A 26,489-nucleotide genomic window follows, 5' to 3' on the forward strand; every position below is an offset into this window, starting at 1 on the left:
TTAATCCAGTTTGTGTTAATTTTTGTGTAGGGTGTGAGGTAGGGGTCCTCTTTCATTCTTTTATATATGGATATCCAGCTCTTCCAGCCCCATTTGTTGAAAAGACTGTTTTGTCCCAGTTCAGTGGTTTTGGGGGCCTTATCAAAGATCAGTCGACCAGAGATCTGGGGGTCTATCTCAATTCTCAATTTGATTCCATAGATCAATATGTTTATCTCTGTGCCAATACCTATGCGGTTCTGACCACTCTGGCTTTACAGTAAGGTTCAAAGTCAGGAACTGTAAGTCCTCCCACTTCGTTTTCTTTTTTCAGAATGTTTTTAGCAATTCAAAGCATCTTTCCCTTCCAAATAAATTTGATAACTAGCTTTTCCGAGTCTGCAAAGTAGGTCGTTGCAATTTTGATAGGAATTGCATTGAATCTGTGGATGAGTTTAGGTAGAATTGACATCTTAATGACATTTAGCCTTTCTATCCATGAACACAGAATATTTTTCCATCTTTTTAGGTCCCCTTCTATTTCTTTCAGTAAAATTATGTAGCTTTCTATGTATAGGTCTTTTACATGCTTGTTTAAGTTTATTTCTAGGTACTTGATATTTTTAGTTGCTATTGAGAATGGAATATTTTTCTTGAGTGTCTCTTCAGTTAGTTCATTTCTGGTGTACAGGAACATTACTGACTTACATGCATTAATCTTGCATCTTGCTACTTTGCTAAATTTGCTTATTAGCTCAAGTAGCTATGTCGTTGATTTCTCAGGGTTTTCCAAATATAAGATCATGTCATTTGTAAATAATGACAGCTTCACTTCTTCCTTTCCAATTTGGATGACTTATTTCTTTGTCTTGCCAGATTGCTCTGGCTAGCACTTCCAGCACAATGTTGAATAACAGTGGTGACAGCAGGCATCCTTGTCTTATTCCTGTCTTAGAGGGAAGGCTTTCAGTCTCTCGCCATTCAGTACTATGCTGGCTGTGGGTTTTTCATATATGCCCTTTATCATATTAAGGAAGTTTCTTTCAATTCCTACCTTTTGAAGTGTTTTTATCAAAAAAGGATGCTGGATTTTGTCACATGCTTTTTCAGCATCTATTGAGATGATGATTTGATTTTCCCTTTTGATTTGTTAATGCGTTGTACTACATTGATTGATTTTTTTATGCTGAACCATCCTTGCATGTCTGGAATGAACCCCACACAGTCATAGTGTATGATTTTTTAAATACGTCTTAGATTCAATTTACAAGTATTTTGTTGAGAATTTTTGCATCTATATTCATGAGGAAGATTGGCCTGTAGTTTTCCCTTCTTGAAGCATCTTTACCCGGTGTTCCTGTTTGCTAATGTTGCCATTTGCAAAACACCAGAAAATGGACTGGCTTTTAGAAAGGGAGTTAATTATAAGGCCATAAAGTGTCCAAGGTAAGGCATCAAAAGTAGGGTACCTTCACTGGAGAAAGGCCATTGGCATCTAGAAAGCCTCTGTTAGCTGGGAAGGCACAAGGCTGGCATCTGCTTGCTCCCAGGTTGTGTTTCAAAATGTTCTCCAAAACGTAGCTCTTCGGGTGTTTTGTCCTCTCTCAGCTGCAGCTCCTCTTCAAAAGACTGCATCAAGGAACATGGTTTTCTCTGGGGGACGTAACATACAAATCAGCACACTTGGTTTTGATATTAGAGTGATGTTAGCTTCATAAAGGAAGTTAGATAGTGTCCCATTTTCTTCAATTTTTTTTAAAGAGTTTAAGTAAGATAGGTGTCAGTTCTCTTCGGAAAGTTTGGTAAGAGTTCTGGCCCTGGGCATTTATTTGTGGGAAGCGTTTTGATGTCTCATTGGATCTCTTTACTTGTGATTGGTTTGTTGAGGTCTTCTATTACTTCTCTCGGCAGTCTAGGTTATTCATGCGTTACCAAGAAATTGCCATCTCCTGTACATTATCTTGTTTTGTTGAAGTACAGTTTTCATAGTATTCTCATAATTTTTAAAATTTCTTTGGGATCCATAGTAATGTCGCTTCTCTCATTTATTATTTTGTTTATTTGGGTCTTCTCTTTTTTTGATTTTATCAGTCTAGCTAGGGGCTTGTCAATCTTGTTGGTCTTCTCAAAGAACCAACCTTTGGTTTTATTTCTCTCTATTGTTTTTTTGTTCCCTCATTTATTTCTGCTTTAATCCTTATTTCTTTTCTTCTATGTGGTTTAGGATTAGTTTGCTGTTCATTTTCTAGCTTCTTCAGTTGTTTCATTAGTTCTTTGACTTTAGCTTTCTTCCTTTTTGATATATGCGTTGAGAGCTAAAAATTTTCCCCTTAATAGGCCTTCGCTGCATCCCACAAGTTTTGATATGTTGTGCTCTCGTTTTTATTCATCTCTAGATACTTAGCAATTTCTCTTGCTATTTCTTCTTTAACCCTTTAACCCACTGATTGTTTAGGAGTGTGTTGTTTAACCTCCAGATATTTATGAATGTTCTAAATCTTTGACAGTTATTGACTTCCAATTGTATTCCACTGTGATCAGAGAATGTGCTTTGAATAATTTCAAACTTTTTAAATTTATTGAGGCTTATTTTATGGCCCAGCTTATGATCTGTTCTGCAGAAAGTTCCATGAGCACTAAAGAAAATGTGTATCCTGGTGATTCGGATGTACTGTTCTATACATGTCTGTTAAGTCAAATGCATGTATCACATTGTTTAGGTTTTCAATTTCCTTATTGGTCTTCTGTCTGGTTGGTCTATCTAAAGGAGAGACTGATGTATTGAATTCTCCCACAATTATTGTGGAAACACCTATTGCTTCCGTCAGTTCTGCCAATGTTCGTGTCATTACTCTCGTGTACCTTGATTGGGTGCATAGACATTTATGATTGTTATTTCTCTTGTTGAATTATCCCTTTTATTAGTATATAATGACCTTCTTCGTCTCTTATGACATCCTTGCATTTAAAGTGTGTTTTATCTGAGTTTAATATTGCTACTTCTGCTTTCTTTTGGCTGAAGCTTGCATGGAATATTTTTTTTCCATCCTTTCACTTTCAATTTGTCTCTCTGGTTTAAGATGAGTCTCTTGTATGAAACATATTGATGGTTCATATTTTAAAATTCATTCTGCCAATCTATATCTTTTAATTGGGAAATTTAATCAGTTCACATTCAATGTTATTACTGTGAAGGCAGTTCTTGAATCAGCCATCATATCCTTTGGTTTTTATTTGTCAGATATATTTATTTTCTTTAATATATCTGTACTAAAACTCTTTAGTTCTGAGCCTTTCTCCAGACCTCTCTCTCCCTTCTTTTTTTTCTCTGCAAGTAGGGCTCCGTTTAGTATTTCTTGTAGGGCAGGTCTCTTGTTAGCAAATTCTCTCAGCATTTGTTTGTGAAGATTTTAAGCTCCCCTCAAATTTAAAGCAGAGCTTTGCTAGATAAAGAATTCTTGGTTGCCAATTTTTCTCTTTCAGAATTTTAAATATTTCATACCACTACTTTCTCACCTCCGTGGTGGCCGCTGAGTAGTCACTATTTAGTCTGAGTTGTTTCCCTTCGATGTGGTGAACTGCTTCTCTCTTGCTGCTTTCAGAATTTGCTCTTTCTCTTCAGCATCTGAGAATCTGATCAGAATATGTCTTGGAGTGGGTTTATTTGGAAAATCTCTGATTTTCCTTTTTATGTCATTTAGAAGGGTTGGGAAGTTTTCCCCAACCATCTTTCAGTACTCTTCCTAGACCCTTACCCTTCTCTTCCCCTTCTGGCACACCAATGATTCTTATGTTTGTGCACTTCATGTTGTCCATCATATCCCTGAGATCCATTTCAAATTTTTCGACGTTTTTCTCCATTCTTTTGTGCTTTCTCTCTTCAAACCAGTTTCTTCAAGATTGCTTACTTGTTCTTTGACCTCATCTAATCTGCCGCTATGTGTTTCCAGAATCTTTTTAATATGATCAACAGTTTCTTTTATTTCCATAAGCTCCTCTACTTTTTTTTATTTACTCTTGCAAATTCTTCTTTATGCTCTTCTAGGGTCTTCTTGAAGTCCTTTATATCCTGAGCCATGATACTGGTGTTTGTGAGTATGTCTTTGATTAATTGCTCCACATTCTATGTCTCCTCTGGTTTTCTGATTTGGGCGTTTGGATTATTCATATCTTCTGGTTTCTTCATATGCTTTAAAATTTTTCTGTTGTTTTTGGCCTCTTGGCATTTGCTTATCTTTATAGGGTTCTTTTAGGATATGCAAGCTTATTTGAACAACTGTCTTTAATTTGACATAGCTACAGCTTGGTGGAGTGCACTTTCCATGACCTAACAGCATATGGTGCACCCGAGCCACCTATTACCCTCAAGCCAGTTTTCCTCAACTTCATCTATGCAGCGAGTGGGTCTCCTAACCTTGTGGAGTTCCAATCAGTGCACCAATTTTCTGTGTGCAGTTGGGACTGCCGGCCCTGATGGCGGGGGGAGTGCCTTGGGCAGTTAGGCAGGGAAGATGGTTTTAAAAGCCATTACTCCCAGCCATTTCCAGGGCTGCAGCTGGAATACCCTGGAGCTGTAGCAGGTATCTAACCTTTCAGGTCAGATTCCCTACAGTCCCTCTTTGCCATAGGCCCACAAGTCCATGGGATTGGTGAAGGGCTCTTGGAACTTCCGTGTGGGACCCCTGCCTCTAGACTGTGTACTCTGCAGGCTTCCACAGAGGAGGACTGCTTGCCATCACAGGTGAGCAGAATCTCTAAGGGAAGCTCTTTGCTTTGATGCTGCGAAGTGGTGTCTCCCAGCCTGTTGAAAAGATGGCTGTTTGGGTTGTGGAAACTTTCCACTTCCACGGTACTCCACCTGCTGCAGTGGCCCATTCCTGGCTCAGGGGTTGTTAGCTGTGGGTGTGTGAAGGGCAACACCCATGCCAGATACTGGGGCAGGTGCCCAGGGCGTGAAAGGCACTCCCCACTGAGCTTGACTGCGGTTCTTGCTGCTGGCTCTACAGCCACTTTCTGGGGTTTTAAACTAACCCGCCTCCAAACACTGTCCCTAGATTTCTCCCCACTGCGGCATAGCTCAGCTGCCATTTCCCCAACAGACTCACACACACACGTTTCCAAACACAGTCTCTCAGTTTCTCCAAGTGCACAGTTACTGTGGATGTAGAAGACCTTGCCCAGCTAGTGGAACCATGAAACCACTTATTCTGGAGCACTTTCTATCTTTCATCTAGTATTTTTCACAGAGGAGAATTTTGCTCTGTCTCTCCTAATCTGACATCTTGGATCCCTAACCCCCATTCACTTTTGGTGGGGAAGTAGAATGGTGCAGCCCATATGGAGGGCAGTGTGGTGGCTCCACAGGAAGCTAAGTGTGGGGTTGCCATATGATCCTGCAACCGTGTTATTGATTGTATACTAGGAGGAACTGAGAGCAGGGACACAAGTGAAAATTTGCACACTGGTGTTTGTGGCAGCAGTGTTCATGATTTGCAATGGATGGAGGTGGCCTAAGGGTACATCGACTGATAAACTGAATGGTGAACTGTGGTGTATACATACAATGGAATACTGAGTGGCAAGAAGGAATGTAGTTGTGAGGTATGTAACTAGGTGAATGAAGCTTAAGGACAGCAGGCTGAGTGAAATAAGCCACAAATGAAAAGACAGACATTATAATGCCTCACTAATATGGACTAACAATAATGTGCAAACTCTGAGAATTGAATCTCTAGGAGCACTTGTTATCAGGAGAAGGCTTAATAAAGGTTCGTAAATTGTAAGCTCTTACATAAGTCAAACGTATTTAGGAGTTGTAACAGTTATTTCTAAATTCTGAGATACTGAGCTGTTTGTGTGTGACCTGATCAGTCCCTGGGGCTTCAGATGTTTGTGTGGAACCTGGGACTTGGAGCCAGAGTTCTGTAGCTGTCAGTGTTGGCACTGCCCCAATAAAGCAACTGTTAAAGAGGCTGAAAAGAACCTCAGACTTCAAATGGAGGTATGAATGAAATGGACTTGGTTGAAACTGGAGTAGATCAGATGATATTAACTGTGTTTTAAAACTTCAGCTTCTATATGGGACCAAAGGAAGAGATGTTTATTTGGTGCAAAATCTATATTTTCTGTAGCAAACACCATATTTACATGGCACTTTGAATAGGGAGTGAGATCTGGTTGATTTGTACAGGTTAGCATGAAGCCCTGATACATCCCAGAGTAATTTGGGCTTTGAATAGGGAGTGAGATCTGGTTGATTTGTACAGGTTAGCATGAAGCCCTGATTCATCCCAGAGTAATTTGGGCAGAGAATAAAAAGTATTAGCAAAGCCCCCTTGAGGCACTGGGGAAAAATGTAGAATTATTGAACTTCCCCACCTGGGGAATTCCTGATAGTCTCGCAAGTATTGGGGTCTACCAGTTTAGTAGGCCGAGCCCTTGATCTTGGGGCTTGCCCTTATGACGCTTGTTACTGCAAAGGAGAGCTTAAGCCTACTTATAATTGTGCCTAAGAGTCACCCCCAGAGAACCTCTTTTGTTGCTCAGATGTGGCCTCTTTCTCTAGGCCAACTCGGCAGGTAAACTTGGTGCCCTTCCCCCTACACGGGACATGACTCCCAAGGCTGTAAATCTCCCTGGCAACATGGGACATGACTCCCGGGGATGAGCCTGGACCTGGCATTGTAAGGTTGAGGAAGCCTTCTGGACCAAAAGGGGGACGAGAAATGAAAAGAAAATAGAGCTTCAGTGGCTGAGAGATTTCAAATGGAGTTGAGGGGTCATTCTGGAAGTAAGTCATGCATTATATAGATATCCCATTTTAGCTTTTAGTTTATTAGAATAGCTAGAAGGAAGTATCTGAAACTGTTGAACTGCAATCCAGTATCCTTGTTTCTTGAAGATGACTGTATAACTATATGGCTTACATGGTGTGACTGTATGATTGTGAAAACCTTATGGCTCACATTCCCTTTACCCAGTGTATGGACAAATGAATAGAAAAATGGGACAAAAAGTAAATGAATAATGGGGAGGGGGGGGCTGTGAAGGGGTATGGGATGTTTTGGGTGTTCTTTTTTACTTTTATTTCTATTCTTATTTTTATTTTTTGGAGTAATGAAGATATTCAAAAATTTATTGTGGTAATGAATGCACAACTATATGATGATACTGTGAACAACTGTACACTTTGGATGATTGTATGGTATGTGAATATATTTCAATAAAATTGCATTAACAAAAAAAAAATAGGTTCAGATTGATGGTAAAATCCAACAAAGACAAAAGGCCTTAAGGGAAAAAAAAAATGAATTTTCTTAGCAGAACTTCATATCCCAATACCAGACAGTAAAGTCCAGAAATTCCTGAATGGGTAAAATAAGGGGTACTTATAAAGCAGTTAAAAAAAAAAAAGAGAGATGAAGCAATATAGCAAAATATGAACAACTGTTAAATCTATGTGATAAGTGTATGGAGGTTCTTTACTATTCTCCCTACATTTCTGTATTTTTAAAAAATTTCTTAGGGAAAAGACCAGATAGGCTTGAAAAGAAAACAAAATGAATTTTTAGAAATGAAAACTGTGATTACTGAAATAAAATAATTCAGCATAATAGAACTATTGAAGAAATAATTAGTACACTGGACAAGAGTTCTGAAGAAATTAAAGAATGGAGTAGAAAGAAACAAGAGAATGAAAAATATGGAAAAGATGTTAAGAGAGATATAAAGGATAGTACAAGGAGGTGTCATCAGAATCTCAGAATAAAATAGAGAGTGTGGAGAAGATACAATATTTGAAGGCCTGATAGCTGACAGTTTTCCAGATATGATTAGAGATGTGATTCTAGAGATAACAAAATGTATACTAAGCAGTATAAAAAAATAAAAATAAAAAACCTCATCCAAAATGTGCTAAAACTATAACCACTAAAAACTAAGGAAAACATATTAATATCAGCAGAGAAAGACTTGTTGCCTAGTAAAATAACCTTACAAGAGTAAGGGTGAAGAAAAAACATTTTCAGATAAAACCTCAGCGAGTTTAGACTCAACAATCCCCTTTAAAGGAACTTTTAAAATATGTACCTCAGAAAGGAAAATAATCCCAGAAGGAAAGTATGAAGCAAAGGCATAATGAGCAAAGAAACCAGCAAACATGTAAGTAAATATTTTTTTAAAATTTTCTGAATAAAATCATTTTTCAAAAAAGTATCTATTTGTATGGTTAAAATGCAGAAATGAAATACTGTACAAAAACAGCATGTAAGTAAAACGGAGATGATCAGAGTTAAATTGTTTTAAAGACTGTATTATTCAGAAGAGTGTTAAGATATGAACTTTATACTTTAAGAATGTATTGTAAAATTTAAGGCTGACAAACAGGAAAAAAAAAAGGTTAAAAAAAGACAGAAAAGGATCAAATAGAAATTGAATAAGAACACAAACATCCTCCAGCTTCATTAACTGGGAAAACAAGAATAAAACAGAGAGAAATGTCAGGACAGGAAAAAACAGTACCATATAAAAAATGGAGGATTCTGGGAAAATGGCAGCAGTGACAACATAGTTTTACAGTCTCTCCAAATCCTCATTAAAAACAGAGCAACTAGAAAGAATCACCAAAATTTCAAAACAGAAGCCCTCCATATTTTATTCCAATAACATCGTATGGGATTTGACCTTTGTAACTTTTCTGTTGCTCATTTTTATGGGAAATTAGTTTTCCTGAACTTTTCAGTAGGTGTTTTATGGGTACTACGCTGAAACTACTGTGTTCATAATAAGAGATAAAACATAAAATGAGTAACCATAGAAAATTTTAATTCTAGCATCACTGCATCCTTGAGAACCAGGATTTCAGTGGAGAAGAAAGGAAATATAAATGTAATAGAAAAGAGATTAATAAAAGTTGTGTAATTTTGAATTTGGATTTTCACCATGAACTCATGAGGTATTTTATCTATCTTTCAGTCTATATATTTCCTACTTCTGTCCACTGAAAAGGCCTAGAACAATGACTCTTGGCATGTCTAATCAAGGTAAATAAGGGCAAATAAACATTAGAAAAGTAAAATGGAACTAACTATCCATATGGAGTTCTTAAAAAATAAGAATATAAAAAACTTCATACTACAAAGTTAGCAAATCTAAATGAAATAGAAAATTTCTACTTCCCCATCAACTCAAGAAGAAATAAAAAACTGAGAACAATAACCAACAAAAAATTTTTAAAGATAGTCAAAGATCTAATCCTAAAATCAATATCAAGCCAAGATGATACCACAGATATATTCTCATATATATTCAAAGACTGATTGTTCAAATGATATTTAAAATTCAGGAGCATAAAGATGAAAAACACCTCGAGAGTAGAAAAACTAGGAAACTATCAATATAACTTAAAATACCAATGTATCAAACCTATTTCTGTCTAGAAATGAAACACAGTTAAGTACTAGACAATCTATCAGAATTCACTACATTAACATATTAAAGTGTGTATGCATGTGTGTACTGTACAAAAATTGGAAAATGTTTCTATATTCTTGGAATAGAGAAGGCCTTGCTAAAGATGACAAAAAATTACACAAAATCTCTGTCAAGAGAAGTCCTAAAAGAAAATTAACAGATAATAGACAGCAAAGAAGAAAAAATCTGCAGAGTATATATAAATAAGGATTAATAATCCTTCCCTAACACACAAAGAGTCTTAAAAAAACACAAAGACTAAATAGGGCAAGTGAAAATTGGGCAAAGAATAAAAGCTATTCACTCAAAGAAATACAAACTGAAGTTAATGTGAAAACATACTTAATCTGAATAGTAATGAGTAGAATGCAAATTCAAAAAAGGTATTTTTATCCACCAGATTGGACATTATCAATTATTACATTTTTTTCCCAGAGCTGAAGGGGATATAGGGAAATGGACATTCTCAAACACTCACAAAAAATTGAGCTGTCCATGAAAATGAGAATAGTTAAATAAATGATGGCTACACTAAAGGAATACAATGTAGCCTTTAAAAAGAATTCTGTCCAATACCTTAATACCTAGACAAACCTTTTTTTTGTTTTGAGTTTTTGTTATTTTTCAGACAGTAAAAGGCGCTGGTTATCTATTAGATATGTAGGCATTACAACAGATTATTTCTAGTACTAATGTTATGATTGCAAAACCCAACTATATTTACTGGGATGTAATAATTTTCTACTCATTGATAATCAACTTTTATTCCTAAATAAAAATATGCACACATCCACATACATACCATAGAAGCTACAGACCTAAATATATTAACATGTAAATACTCCCAAGACACAATCTAAAGTGAAAAAGCAAGTTTTGGAACAAGAAGTATGGTATGATTCCATTAAAATTTAAAAGAGAAGGAGGGAGAGATACAAACAGAAAGACAAACATGGAAGGACAAAGATCAGACTGTTAACAGTAGTTTCCTCTGGGAGCTGAATAAAACTATATTTTTTTAAACCAGTTTAAAAATAATATAATTATGTATTATATAGTTGTAATAGTAATTCACAGTCTTGCCTGAGAAACCAGTTGACAATGATATAATTAACAGAAAAAAGAAAGTGAGAGGATGGAATTAGTTTGGAAAATAAGATAATTAGGTTTTAGACATGTTGATTTTGAGTTGCTTATGAGGAATCCTGGTAAAAGTCACCAAGAGGGATAAAGAATTAAAAGAGAAGGCTAGGAGATCTAAGATGGCGGCATAGAGAGGAGTGGAAGTTAGTTAGTCCCCTTAGAACAACTAATAACCAACCAGGAGCAACTAGGAAATAATCCAGAATAACTGCGGGGCGACAAACGTGACCATTGACTCATCATACACCAACCTGAATTGGGAGGAGTGCCTGAGATCGCAGAATAAAATCTGTAAGTAAAAACAGAGGATCCAAGCCAGGAGCCCCCTCCCACCACAGCCTGAGCTGCAAAGCCTCTTGGAGCTTGAGAGCAGCTCTCTCGAGTAAGCAAATATAGCTCAGCTGAGCTCCAACTAGGGTTTTAATTAACAAGCGTGGACTGCTCTAAGTGTGGACTGAGCAATACAAGCTATGAATCCCCAACAAGCAGACAGAGGCTTTGGCTGAAGACTGACCTTGGACTGCTGGAGGGTGGCCGCAGACTGGCCCTGAAGGGGGCTTTCTGTTCCTGTTTCGGCTTAGTGGAGAAAGCCTCAGCCATTTTCAGTTCCCAGTGCTCTGACCCAGACAAGGGTGGAGATAGCACAGGCAGAGAGAGACCATTGAAATGCTAATAACATCTCCCTAGGGGGTCTATCTTCCCTAAGAGAAAAGGGGTGGGGCCTAGCTCTACTACTTGCCTTCCATTCAGAACCACACCCCAGAGCCTGGGGGAAAACAGCCACGGGCCACACCTCCTTACACCAGTCTAGAGTTACAGGCTGACAGTGCCACCTGCTGGGCAGAAAAGCACAGTGACCCAAGGCCTCACAGGGTGTACCAATTTTCTAAGACACACTCTTAGGGAAACTGGATACTGAATAGTTCTTCCTTCTGGGACCCAAGTCTGTTTTGGTCTGGGAAAACCTGATTGGGGTAACCAAAGAAACCAGCTGCCTAGACAACAGAAAACTACAACCTACAATAAGAGAAACGAAGTTATGGCCCAGTCAAAGGAACAAACTTATGCTTCCACTGAGATATAGGAATTTAAACAACTAATACTGTCAATTCAAAAAGTTTAGGGAAGACATGGCAAAAAAGATGAACCATATAATGAAAACACTGGGCGTACATAAGGTAGAAATAGAAAGTTTGAAAAACCAACTGGCAGAATCTATGGAAATGAAAGGCACAACACAAGAGATGAAAGACACAATGGAAACATACAACAGCAGATCTCAAGAGGCAGAAGAAAACACTCAGGAACTGGAGAACAAGGCACCTGAAAGCCTACACACAAAAGAACAGATAGAGAAAAGAATGGGAAAATACGAGCAACGTCTCCAGGAACTTAAGGACAAAACAAAAAGCAGAATGTACGTGTCATTGGTATACCAGAAGGAGAAGAGAAGGGAAAGGGGGCAGAAGCTATAATAGAGGAAATAATCAATGAAAATTTCCCATCTTTTATGAAAGACATAAAGTTACGGATCCAAGAAGCCCAGCATACCCCAAACAGAATAAATCTGAATAGGCCTATGCCAAGACACTTAATAATCAGATTATCAAAAGTCAAAGATAAAGAGACAATCCTGAAAGCAGCAAGAGAAATGCAATCCATCACATACAAAGTAAGCTTGATAATTCTACGTGCAGATTTCTCAACAGAAACCATGGAGGCAAGAAGGAAGTGGGATGATATATTTAAGACACCGAAAGAGAAGAACCACCAACCAAGAATCCTATATCCGGCAAAACTATCCTTCAAATATGAGGGAGAGCTTAAAATATTCTCAGACAAACAGACAATGACAGAGTTTGCGAACAAGATGCCTGCTCTACAGGAAACACTAGAGGAAGCAGTGCAGACAGAAAGGAAAAGACAGGAGTGAGAGGTTTGGAACACAATTTTGGGAGATAGTAGTACAGCAATGTAAGTAAACTGAACAAAGATGACCATGAATATGGTTGAAAGAGGAAGGTTGGGACCATGTAGGACACCAGAATAAAAGACAAAGGATAAAGACTGGGACTCTGTAACTCAGGGAAACCTAGGGTGATCAACGATTGTAATAAAAGGTACAAATATGTTTTTATATAAGGTAGAACAAATGAAGGTCAACATCGCAAGGTGTCAAAAATAGGGTGGGGTTGGGGGGAAAATACAATCAGTGCAAACTAGAGACTATAATTAACAGAAACATTGTCTTATGCTTACTTTAATATTAAAAAGGCAATATATCAAAGCTAAATGCATATGGGGGGGGAATAGGGGAAGGATATGGGACTCCTGGCATTGGTGATATTGTCTGACTCTTTATTCTACTTTAGGTTAATGCTATCTTTCCTTTTGTTGCTTTCTAGCTGTCATTTTGTGTTTTTTTTGGTTGTTTTTTCTCTCTCTCTTTCTCTTCTCTTTTTCTTTTCTCTCTCTGCTTTCTTTGACTCTTCTTCCTTCTTTGTGGAAGAAATGGAGATGTCCTTGTATACATAGTGGTGATGGTGCCAAATACATAAATCTGTGACTATACAGGGAACCAATGACTGTTTACTTAGGATGGAATGTATGGTGTGTGAACAAAACCGTCTTAAAAGAAAGGGGTTGATGAAGAAATCCTGAGGGCACTATATTGAGTGAAATAAGACAGACACATAAAGGCATATATTGCAGGGTCTCACTGATATGAACTAATTATAATATGTAAACTCATAGACATGAAATATTAAGTTACCAGAATATAGAATGAGGCTAAAGAATGGGGAGCAGTTGCTTCTTATGAGCAGAATGTTCAACTAGGCTAAACTTAAATGTTTGGAAATGGACAGGGGTGATGGTAGCATGTTGTGAGCATAACTAACAGTGCTGAAAGGTGTGTGAAGCTGGTGAAAAGGGTAAGCTCAGAGGCACATAGGTCACCAGAAGGAAAGGTGGAGGTTAAAAGATGGGAATCTATAAAACAGTGAATCTTGTGGTGGACAAGGTCCGTGATTAACTATAGAAATATTACAAATCTCTCTCACGAATTAGAACAAATATATGACACTATAACTAGAAGTTAGTAATAGAGGGGCATATAAGAAAAGAAATATATATCTATTGCAAACTATATACTACGGTCGGTAGTATTTTAACATTCTTTCATCAACAGTAACAAATGTACTATACCAAAACTATGAATCAATAATGGAGGGGGGTAGTGGTTAGAGGTATGGGCGGATTTGAGTTTCCTTTGTCTTTATTTCTTTTCTGGAGTAATGAAACTGTTCTAAAAACTTTTAAAAAATTGTGATGATGGATGCACAGCTCTATGATGGTATCATGGGCAACTGATTATATACTTTGGATCTTTGGATAGTTGTATGGTATGTGAACAATCTCAATAAAAAGTATATGTATATATAAAAAGTTATATATTGATCATGAAACTTTGAAAAAGTACAAGATTTTTAAGGAACAAATGCAATATCTGTATGTGCCATTAATTCTTAAAAATAGTATATTACTGTATCAAAAATGCATTGATTCATACTTTGAACATTATCACCTTTCTGAATATATGTTCTGTTTCACAATAAGGAAATAATTAAAATTGTGGAACTGTAACCCATAACATTCTTTGAAATTTGCTCTCTGACTACTTATTAAATCACACTTTGAAAGTTATCACTGTTCTGTATATATATTTCATAATAAAAATATAAAAAATTTAAAAAATTTAAAAAATTTAAAAAAAAGAAAAGAAAAAGAGAAGGCTAAGCAAAGGGTTACAAGAGAAAAAAACTAAGAGAAAACCAGGAAGAATGTAAGGAAACCTTAATCGAATGGGCAAGAAGAATAAACGAAAAGAATACTCAAATGGTACATGTGTAAACCAAAAACAACCTTTGTGGAACACTAAATTTAAGTGTCAGATTTGTATTTAATTTTACTAAGTGGAGGTCACTTTACATAAAATAAAGAAGTAAATACAGACATATTCAAAGGAAATTTCTTTTTGTTTTATAGCTGGTGAGTCCAACTTTAAGACCTGTGTAGACAGTATTTGCATAATCTTTTTCTTCCCTTATTTCCTATTAAAATCAACATGAAATGAAACCTACAAAAAGGGGGAAAAAGAGCATTTAATTTTTACCTAAACGAGGAAAAATATATGTAAACAATCCTTTTGATTTTAACCAGTTTACTAATAGGCTTTAACAAGAGAACATTTTGCTTTCAAGGCTTAATAAATGAAGAAAGGAAACTCACTAAGCTCTGTGATAAGTTTAAGGTTCTGCTGCCGGATATTTTCAAATTCTTGTTGCTTTTTCCGCATATGTTCTTCAGTTACTGCACAGCGATCACATAGCCCTGCTCTTAACCTATGAAACAAAAACAAAATATTTTTCATCTACTAAAAGATACGTCCTTGTATTTGAACTCCAAGATTTTTATACTTTATGAGGATCTAAAGAACTGACTTGGCAAATATAGAGAAAATCAACTATTTAATGATATATTATGCCTTTAACATAAACCTACATATGCTAAAACTCATGCTCAAACAATATTTGCTAATAGATTGGAATTTTGAGTAAAATTCTGTAAAAAAATAAAAAAATAAAAAAATAAAAAAACCACACCATTTTTAAACTTCATCCAAGGGAACTTATTTATTGAAGAAAATGACCTTATTTTAATTTGATATAGCCAAAATATGAATCTCTTGTGGCAAAGGGCAGAATTACGTTTTAGGCGCCTTTTTAATTTTTCTTTTTTAATTTCTACAAATTATTCTATCCTGTCTTTTGCTACTCCTTCCTCTAATTTAATCACTTTTCTGATCTTTAGGGATGTCTAGGCAGTGACCACTCTAACTTCTTCATGTTGAAAAGGAGTGTCAACATTATGGGAAAAGGGGACGCAACTGGTTGATTTTCTTGAAGACGCTGTTGCCTCTGGGTTTTGGGACTTAGCTGGCATAAGGGCTCTCTGGAGGATTTAAGTTTCCGAAGAAAAAACATAGTGAAACTTTTATAGAGTCTCAGATAGGGACATGGGTCTTCTTTAAGGTTTTCGGGACTTCTGTTGACTTGGGCTTATCATACTGTGGTCCTTTGGGATGCCTAGCTGAAGTCTGCATAGCAGTACCCTCCAGGACAGCCTCTAGACTCTATCTGAAATCTCTTAGCCACTGAAACCTTATTTTGTTGCCTTTGTTTTCCCTCTTGTGGTCAAAAAGGCATTCTCAACCACTCAATGCCAGGATCAGGCTCATTTCTGGAATCCATGTTCCACATCACCAGAGAGACTCACAGTCTTAGGCAACTTTGCACCTGCACTGCTCAGCATAGCATATGAGATATAGTAAGTGTTCATTAGTTGAATAATACTAGAGGTCAAGGAAAACAAAGTAAAAAAAAAAATCACGTCATATTTTGCTCTTTTCAGAATTAAAAAAAAAATCAGTGTCAGTAGAACTAGAAAATTCACAATTTACTATTAGGTAAAAAAATAAAATCAGATTATAAAATAGTTCTTACAAATAATTGTGAGTCCTGAAGGGAAAGGGGGAATATACTGTACACATGTAAGGGAAAAAAAGGAAAAGGCTTAGTCTAAAACGTTAATAAAAATTATTTCTTAGTCTTGACCAAAAGGGGGAAAAGAAACACAACAAAATAAGGTTTCAGTGGCTAAGAGATTTCAAATAGAGTCAACAGGCTATCCTGGAGATTGCTCTTATGCAAGCTTCAGCTAGATATTGCAAATTGCCACAGTATGCCAAGCCCCAACCAACAGAATTCCTGAATACCCTGAAGAATACCCAAGTCTCTATCTGAGACTCTATAAAAGTTTCACTCCTAAGTTTATTTTTCAGAAACTTAAAACGTCTAGATAGTTCCTAAGGCAGGTAAGTCCCAAAACCCAGAGGCACCAGTCTCTTCAAGAACATCAACCAGCTGCATCCCCCACTCCTCATAATGTCGACACCCCTTTTCAGTATGAACAAGTTAGAATGGTCACTGCCCAGATATCCCCGAGACTGAGACAGTGATCAAATGACAGGGAGACGTAGCAACAGACAAGATAGGATTTAACAAAGGATTATGACTACTGAACCGTTACATAGATTTTTTTTTTTTTTTAGTCTCCAGTGTATTAGAACAGCTAGAAGGAAACACCTGAAATTGTGGAACTGTAACCCATACCATACCTTGAAATTTGCTCTATAACTACTCGTTAAACTGTACTTTGAAAGTTAATCAGTTTTCTGTATATATGTTATATTTCACAATAAAAAATGTTTAAGTAAATAACAATAATTATTTTCTCTTAGGTAACATATTAGAGGAAATTTTCTTTATGTTTTTCTATATTTTTGAAATTTTCTGCAATTTTGTTATTTATATAATCAGAAAAAAAACATGGTTAAAAAAGAGACACACATTCCACATTAGGAATTCTGGAAATATGTTCTAAGGTACATAATTTCAACTCAATAACTTAAGACAATAAGATAGCATGTATTTAGGTATCTATGGATTTCACAGCATGATAGTACATGCAATGAATTTTAAAATAAGTTAAGGAAATAAAACATGAAAACAACTGTGTAACAAATTTTTAAAGGACTTAGAGATTTTTATATGAAAGTAAAACTCCTATCAACAGTGCTAATATGGATATAAACTTAGAGATTATGGATTGCATTAATAGAATTAGAATTTCTAAATGAAGGAACACAGAGTTGGGCATCATGGCTTTATTGGAGAGCATTCCAAAGATAGGTATAAGGGTGATCAGGAGTCTTGAAACCATATTGTATGAAGAATAATTGTACTTCTAGATAAAGATGACAAACTGAATATTTGTGTCTACTTTTTGCTTCCTCCAAAATCCGACTAAAATTACAGTGAAGGTATGTATTTTTTAGCTACACAAACTCACAAGAACAGTGGAATGGAGAAGAAACAAAAAAATGGGAAGCAAGGCAGCTGTTGGACAAATGGAAACTGACTTGATAATGCATGAAACCTAAGTCAATGGTAGGAAAAACCTAGAACCACACTGTTCAATACTGTTCAACATGGTAGTCACAGCCACATGAAGATAATATTTAAATTAAAATACATTAAAATTAAATTAAAAATTGATTTCCTTGGTTACACTCAAGTGCTCAATAGTCAGAATTTCTAGTCATTACTATATTGAACAGTGCAGATAAACAACATTTCTATTATCATAGAAAATTCTACTGGATAGTGCTGACCTAAAACCCATGCAATTTATTCCACAGAATTTCCCAAAGGTTCAAAAATTAGTACCAGGAGTCAATGGATCACCATATTCTCTCCCATATTCTGAGCAGTCAAGTGATTACTCCTTCTATATCCAGCAGAAGACTGGAGGTTTAATTTCCAGAAAGTCTAAAACAGAGTATATATGGTTTGGGATACAACATGTACAGTGAAGGGTAGGCATACAATACAGAAATCAATGTATACGCACACCAAATGCTCAGACAGTAGCCTAGTCTCCCGTCATCCACTTGGCTCCTAGAACCCCGGAAGACAGCCCGATTACAAATCCAGGAATAGAAGAAGGGAGTCTTCTCTAGGAAACATGAGCAGCTTAACAAAAAAGACCTCAAGATCTGACATTGCGGAAACATCAATGAACTAGACCAGCCAAGTCACTTCACTGTAAGTGAAGCTTGTAATCCACAAGAGCTACCCACATACTCACAACTTCCAATCAACTTTATATTCCTCTCTCTTAAATATAAACAGATAACCAAGGATAAACAGAGATCTGAGAAAAGCTTATCAAGTAAACAGAGACCAAAGCGAACAGGACATTTTTTTTAAAAGGAATTTGAGCAAAACATAAGCTATGCAGGGAGAAGAAAAGGAATCATCAATAACACCAACAGCAAATTATAAAGAATAATCTCAGAGAGTTAAGAAAAGATATTGGAACTATGAAATGAGAACAGGATGTCATAAAGAGAAAATATTATGAGAATAAAGGATAGATCTTGCAAATTAAAAATATAACAGCAGGGAAAAAAAACTCTATTAAGATGAGAAAAAAGTTGAGAAAATCTCCCCAAAGGTAGTATAAGAAATGCAAAGACAGAAAATAGAAAAGATAAGAAAACTAGAAGATTATCCCAGAAGGTTCATTTTATCAGTAACAGATGTTCCAGAAAGAAAGAGCTGGGAAAAAAAAATAAAAGAAAACAAGGAAATAATTAAAAAAAAAACAGTCCAATACTCGAAGGACTTGGAAAACTCGTCTCCAGCACAAATAAAAACAAATGAAAAACAGTTCTCATAGAAAGTATCAGAAATCAAAATAGCGAGGGATTTCACCAGCAACACTAGAAGTTAGAAGATAAATGACTTAGAAATCTGAGGGAAAATTATTTCTGATCCAAACTTCAACATTCTGCAATTATTAATTACAGAATTTTCAGGCCCATTTTTTCCAAGTCCTTCAAGGCCCACTGACATTCACGATTATTTTATATTAAGGAAAAATATCTCACCATCTTTTAGAATAGACATGCCCCATACAATTATTTTCTGAAATATATATCTTATCAATCATTTTTCTTTTACAAGCATACCTTGGAGATATTTGGGTTTGGTTCTAGACCACGACAACACAACAAATATCGCAATTAAGTGAGTCAGGCAAAATTTTTTTGGTTTCCCAGTGCATACAAAAGTTATGTTTACAGTATACTGTAGTCTATTAAGTGTGCAATAATAGCATTATATATATAAAAAAAGTACATACCTTAATTTTTAAAAAATGTTCATTTTATTGACATATATTCACATACCATGCAGTCATACAAAACAAATCATACATTTGATTGTTCACAGTACCATTACATAGTTGTGCATTGATCACCAAAATCAATCCCTGATACCTTCATTACCACACAAACAAAACTAATAAGTGTAATAATTAAAGTGAAAAAGAGCAATTAAAGTAAAAAAGAACACTGGGTGCCTTTGTTTGTTTGTTTCCTTCCCCCAATTTTCTACCAATCCATCCATAAACTAGACAAAGTGGAGTGTGGTCCTTATGGCTTTCCCAATCCCATTGTCACCCCTCATAAGCTACATTTTTATACAATTGTCTTCAAGATTCATGGGTTCTGGGTTGTAGTTTGATAGTTTCAGGTATCCACCACCAGCTACCCCAATTCATTAGAACCTAAAAAGGACTATCTATATTGTGCGTACGAGTGCCCACCAGAGTGACCTCTTGGCTCCTTTTGGAATCTCTCTGTCACTGAAGCTTATTTCGTTTCCGTTCATTTCCCCCTTTTGGTCAAGAAGATGTTCTCCATCCCATGATGCCGGGTCTATATTCCTCCCTGGGAGTCAGATTCCACGTTGCCAGGAAGATTCACTCCCCTGGGTGTCTGATCCCATGTAGCGGGGAGGGCAGTGATTTCACCTGCCAAGTTGGCTTAGCTAGAGAGAGAGGGCCACATCTGAGCAACAAAGAGGCATTTGGGAGGAGGCTCTTAGGCACAATTATAGGGAGGCCTAGCCTCTCCTTTGCAGCATCAGTCTTCCCAAGAGAAAGTCCTGTGGTAGAGGGCTCAACCCATCAAACCACCAGTCCCTATGTCTGTGATCACATTAGCAACCATTGAGGTGGGGCAGGCCAATACCCCTGCATTCTCCACCAGCTCCTCAAGGGGGCTCTGCATATATTTTTTCCTTATTTCTTTTTTTAAATCAACTGTATAAAAAATAAAAAAAATGAAAGAAATTTAAAAGAACGTACAATAAAAGAACATTTCAAACAGTCCATAACAAGGGAGTAAGAAAAAGACAACTAACCTAAGATAACTATTTTACTTCCAACATGTTCTACTCTACACCAAGAAAGTAGCCTAATATAGCAACATTTCTGTGAACTTGTTCCTACTATACCCATCAGAAATTAACAGACCATAGTCATTCCTGGGAATTCCCAGAACTTAAATTTACCCACGATAGCTTATCTGTTCTTCTTGGATTATCTTTCCCCCTTCCTTAATTGCTCTCTATCGCTAGTTCCCCTACATTCTACATTACAAACCATTTGTTTTACATTTTTGAAAGTTCACATTAGTGGTAGCATATAATATTTCTCTTTTTGTGCCTGGCTTATTTCGCTAAGCATTATGTCTTCAAGATTCATCCATGTTGTCATACGTTTCACGACATTGTTCCTTCTTACTGCCGCATAGTATTCCATCGTGTGTATATACATTTCATTTATCCACTCATCTGTTGAAGGACATTTGGGTTGTTTCCATCTCTTGGCAATTGTGAATAATGCTGCTATGAACACTGGCATGCAGATATCTGTATGTGTCACTGCTTTCAGATCTTCCAGGTATATACTGAGAAGTGCAATTGCTGGATCGAAGGGTAATTCTGTATCTAGTTTTTGAAGGAACCGCTAGACTGACTTCCAGAGTGGCTGAAACATTATACAGTCCCACCAACAATGAATAAGAGTTCCAATTTCTCCACATCCCCTCCAGCATTTGTAGTTTCCTGTTTGTCTGATGGCAGCCAATCTAATCGGTGTGAGATGGTATCTCATTGTGGTCTTAATTTGCATCTCTCTAATAGCTAGTGAAGCTGAACATTTTTTCATGTGTTTCTTGGCCATTTGTATTTCCTCTTCAGAGAACTGTCTTTTCATATCTTTTGCCCATTTAATAATTGGGCTGCCCAATTCTTTTGAGGTACAGAAACTTCTACGTTTGAGGAGTTCCCATTTACCTATTCTTTCTTTTGTTGCTTGTACTTTGGGTGTAAGGTCCAGGAAGTGGCTGCCTAATACAAGGTCTTGAAGATGTTTCCCAACATTATCTTCTAGGAGTTTAATGGTACTGTCTTTTATATTGAGATCTTTGATCCATTTTGAGTTAATTTTTGTGTAGGGTGTGAGGTAGGGGTCCTCTTTCATTCTTTTGGATATGAATATCCAACTCTCCCAGACCCATTTATTGAAAAGGCCATTATGACCCAGATCAGCGACTTTGGGAGCCTTACCAAAGATCAGTCGGCCATAGACCTGGGGGTCTATCTCCGACTTCTCAATTCAATTCCATTGATCAATATGTCTATCTTTGTGCCAGTACCATGCTGTTTTAACAACTGTGGCTGTATAATAAGCTTCAAAGGCAGAGAGCGTAAGTCCTCTCACTTCATTTTTCTTTTTTAGACGGTCTTTAGCAATTCAAGGCATCTTCCCTTTCCAAATAAATTTGATAACTAGCTTTTCCAAGTCTGCAAAGAAGGTTGTTGGAATTTTGATTGGGATTGCATTGAATCTGTAGATGAGTCTGGGTAGAATTGACATCTTAATGACATTTAGCCTTCCTATCCATGGACATGGAATATTTTTCCATCTTTTAAGGTCCCCTTCTATTTCTTTTAGTAGAATTATGTAGCTTTCTTTGTATAGGTCTTTAACATCTTTGGTTAAGTTTATTCATAGGTATTTGATTTTTTTCATTGTTATTGAAAATGGTATCTTTTTCTAGAGTATCTCTTCAGTTTCTTCATTTCTAGCATATAGAAACATTACTGGCTTATGTGCATTAATCTTGTATCCCGCTACTTTGCTAAATTTGTTTATTAGCTCTAGTAGCTGTATCGTCGATTTCTCGGGGTTTTCCAGATATAAGATCATATCATTTGCAAACAATGACAGTTTTACTTCTTCCTTTCCAATTTGGATGCCATTAATTTCTTTGTCTTACCGCATTGCTTTGGCTAGCACTTCCAGCACAGTGTTGAATAACAGTGGTGATAGCGGGCCTCCTTGTCTTGTTCGTGATCTTACAGGGAAGGCTTTCAGTCTCTCACCATTGAGTACTATGCTGGCTGTGGGTTTTTCATATATGCTCTTTATCACATTGAGGAACCTTCCTTCAATTCCTATCTTTTGAATTGCTTTTATCAAAAAGGGGTGTTGGATTTTGTCAAATGCTTTTTCAGTATCTATTGAGACGATCATTTGATTTTTCCCTTTTGATTTGTTAATGTGTTGTAATACACTGATTGATTTTCTTATGTTGAACGATCCTTGCATGCCTGGAATGAAACCCACTTGGTCATGGTGTATGATTTTTTTAATATGTCTTTGGATTCGATTTGCAAGTATTTTGTTGAGAATTTTTGCATGTATATTCATTAGGGAGATTGGCCGGTAGTTTTCCTTTTTTGTAGCATCTTTCCCTGGTTTTGCTATTAGATTGATGTTAGCTTCATAAAATGAGTTAGGTAGTGTTCCATTTACTTCGATGTTTTGAAAGAGTTTAAGTAAGATTGGTGTCAATTCTTTTTGGAAAGTTTGGTAGAATTCCCCTGTGAAGCCATCTGGTCCTGGGCATTTATTTGTGGGAAGCTTTTTGATGAGTGATTGGATCTCTTTGCTTGTGATGGGTTGGTTGGGGTCTTCTGTTTCTTCTCTGGTCAGTCTAGGTTGTTCCTATGTTTCCAGGAAATTGTCCATTTCCTCTACATTATCCAGTTTCTTGCCACACAGTTGTTCACAGTATCCTCTTATAATTTTTTAAATTTCTTCGGGATCTGCAGTAATGTCATCTTTCTCATTCATTATTTTGTTTATATGGGTCTTCTCTCTTCTTGATTTTGTCTGTCTAGCTAGGGGCTTGTCAATCTTGTTGATCTTCTCAAAGAACCAACTTTTCATGATATTTATCCTCTCGATTGTTTTTTTGTTCTCTATGTCATTTATTTATGCTTTAATCCTTGTTATTTCTTTTTTTCTACTTGGTTTAGGACTGGTTTGCTGTTCATTTGCTAGCTTCTTCAGTTGATCCATTATTTCTTTGATTTGGGCTCTTTCTTCCTTTTTAATATATGCTTTTGGTGCTATGAATTTCCCCCCACGGTACCACTTCTGCTGCATTCCATAGGTTTTGGTATGTTGTGTTCCCATTTTCATTCGTCTGTATATATTTAGCAATTTTTCTTGCTATTTCTTCTTTAACCCACTGATTGTTTAGGAGTGTGTTGTTTAACCTCCAGGTATTTGTGAATTTTCTAAGTCTCTGATGGTTATTGACTGCTAATTGTATTCCAATGTGGTCAGAGAATGTGCTTTGAATAATTTCAATCTTTTTAAAATTTATTGAGGCTTGTTTTATGTCCCAGCATATGATCTATTCTGGAGAAAGTTCCATGAGCACTAGGGAAGTATGTGTATCCTGGTGATTTGGGATGTAATGTTCTATATATGTCTGTTAAATCCAATTCATTTATCAGATTGTTTAGGTTTTCAATTTCCTTATCGGTCTTCTGTCTGGTTGATCTATCTATAGGAGAGAGTGATATGTTGAAGTCTCCCACAATTATTGTGGAAACATCAATTGCTTCCTTTAGTTTTGCCAGTGCTTCTCTCATGTATTTTGTGGCACCTTGATTGGGTGCATAAACATTTATGATTGCTATTTCTTCTTGTTGAATTGCCCCTTTTATTAGTATGTAGTGGCCTTTGTCTCTCATAGAATCCTTGCATTTAAAGTCTATTTTATCTGAGATTAATATTGCTACACCTGCTTTCTTTTGGCTGTAGCTGGCATGAAATATTTTTTTCCATCCTTTCACTTTCAATTTCGTGTCCCTATGTCTAAGATGAGTCTCTTGTATGCAACATATTGATGGTTCATTCTTTTTGATCCATTCTGCGAATCTATATCTTTTAATTGGGGAGTTTAATCCATTTACATTCCAACATTATAACCGTGAAGGCATTTCTTGAATCAGCCATCTTATCCTTTGGTTTATGTTTGTCATATGTATTTTTTCCCTCTATTAATATCCTGTAATGTACCCATACTGAATCACTTTAGTACTGAATCTTTCTCCATGTCTCTCTCTCCTTTCTTTGTTTCTCTGTCTGTAGGGCTCCCTTTAGTATCTCCAGTAGGGCAGTTCTCTTGTTAGTATATTCTCTCAGCATTTGTTTGTCTGTGAAAAATTTAAGCTCTCCCTCAAATTGGAAGGAGAGCTTTGCTGGATAAAGTATTCTTGGTTGGAAATTTTTCTCGCTCAAAATTTTAAATACATCATGCCATTGCCTTCTCGCCTAACTGGTGGCTGCTGAGTAGTCACTACTTAGTCTTATGCTGTTTCCTTTGTATGTGGTGAATTGCTTTTCTCTTGCTGCTCTCAGAACTTGCTCCTTCTCTTCCGTATTTGACTGTGTGATCAGAATATATCTCAGAGTGGGTTTATTTGGATTTATTCTATTTGGAGTTTGCTGGGCATTTATGATTTGTGTATTTATGGTGTTTAGAAGATTTTGGAAGTTTTCCCCCAACAATTTCTTCGAATACTCTTCCTAGACCTTTACCCTTCTCTTCCCCTTTTGGAACACCAATGAGTCTTATATTTGGACGTTTTATATTATCTATCATATCCCTGACGTTCATTTCGATTTTTTCGATTTTTTTCCCCATTCTTTCTTTTGTTCTTTCATTTTCTGTTCTTTCATCTTCCAGGTCACTGATTCGTTATTCAACTTCCTCTAGTCTTGTACTATGAGTATTCAGAATCTTTTTAATTTGATCAACAGTTTAATTTCCATAAGATCATCTATTTTTTTATTTACTCTTGCAATTTCTTCTTTATGCTCTTTCAGGGTCTTCTTGATGTCCTTTATATCCTGTGCCACGCTCTTCTTCATGTCCTTTATATTCTGTACCATAGTCTTGTCATTCATCTTTAGTTCTTTGATTAATTGCTCCAGGTACTGTGTCTCCTCTGATCTTTTGATTTGGGTGCTTGGGCTTGGGTTATCCATATTGTCTGTTTTTTTAATATGCTTTAAAATTTTCTGTTGTTTTTGGCCTCTTGGCATTTGCTTAACTTGATAGGGTTCTTTTAGGATTTGTAGATCAATTAAAATCCTTATCTCTAATTTGTCAGATCTACAGCTTTGTGGAGTACATTTTCCCTAACTAACCAGTAGGTGGCATCCATAAGCCACCTATTCCCCTCAAGCCAGTTCTCCCATGCTTTGTCTTTGTGGTGAGTGGGGGAGTGAGTCTTGTGGGGTCCAACTGGTGTACCAAGCTTGCGTGTGTAGTTGGTGTTTCCCGCCCTGTATATTGGGCGTGTGTCTGGACGGTCATGGAGAGGGGGGCGGCTTTAACAATCAAATCTCCCTGGTGTTCCTGGAAATTTAAAGCTGCTGCAATAGTCTAATCCTTCAGTTCAGTCCTGCCACAGTTTGTCTCTGACTGACCCACAAGTCCTTGGTATTGGCGTATGGCCCCTGAGACTTGCAAGTGGGTCCCTCTTCCAGGCTGTGCACCCCCAGGTCCTCTGTTGAGGGATGACTGTGCTATGTCACAGGTGAGTGCCATCCCCCCAGGGTTGTTCTGGGCTGCAGGGCTGTGTAGGGAGTCTCCCAGTCTGCTGAAAGGATGGCTCAGTTGGGCGTGTTAATTCACACTGCTCTGCCTTCAACTCTGGGACAATCAGCTGAGGGTGCAGGGAAGGCTAATGCCCAAGCCCAATTTTGTGGTGTATGTGTGTGTTATTGGAAGCACTTCCATCACACGGGGTTGTCTGGGGCAGCTCTAGGCTATGGGGCCAGTGACAGGCAGGAGTGTTCCCTGTCCACCAGGATGATGGCTGTGAGAAGACGTCCCCCTTTTCTTGGGAAGTTGTGGTGTTTAGTGAATTTTCTCAGCCACTGGACTTATTGCCTTTTGTCTCAGCGTTCTCTTAGTTCTGCTCTTGTCTTGACTTGCCCAAATTGCAAGTCTTTTAGGCTTTCTGTATCGGGCTTAGATTTCGCTGATCTCA

General features: G+C 36.9%; 1 protein-coding gene across 4 annotated transcripts in view; it reads right to left on the bottom strand.

Annotated features, from left to right (window-relative positions):
• RBBP8 (RB binding protein 8, endonuclease) overlaps positions 1 to 26,489 on the bottom strand; it is a 151,232-nt gene that overhangs the window by 41,985 nt on the left and 82,758 nt on the right. For all 4 annotated transcript variants that reach the window (XM_037805974.1, XM_037805973.1, XM_037805972.1 and 1 more), the window contains exon 5: positions 14,884 to 14,996. In XM_037805974.1, coding sequence (XP_037661902.1) covers positions 14,884 to 14,996 — 113 coding nt within the window. The remainder of the gene's footprint in view (positions 1 to 14,883; positions 14,997 to 26,489) is intronic.

The sequence above is a fragment of the Choloepus didactylus genome, chromosome 16, assembly GCF_015220235.1.
Source record: "Choloepus didactylus isolate mChoDid1 chromosome 16, mChoDid1.pri, whole genome shotgun sequence".
Classification (NCBI taxonomy): domain Eukaryota; kingdom Metazoa; phylum Chordata; class Mammalia; order Pilosa; family Megalonychidae; genus Choloepus; species Choloepus didactylus.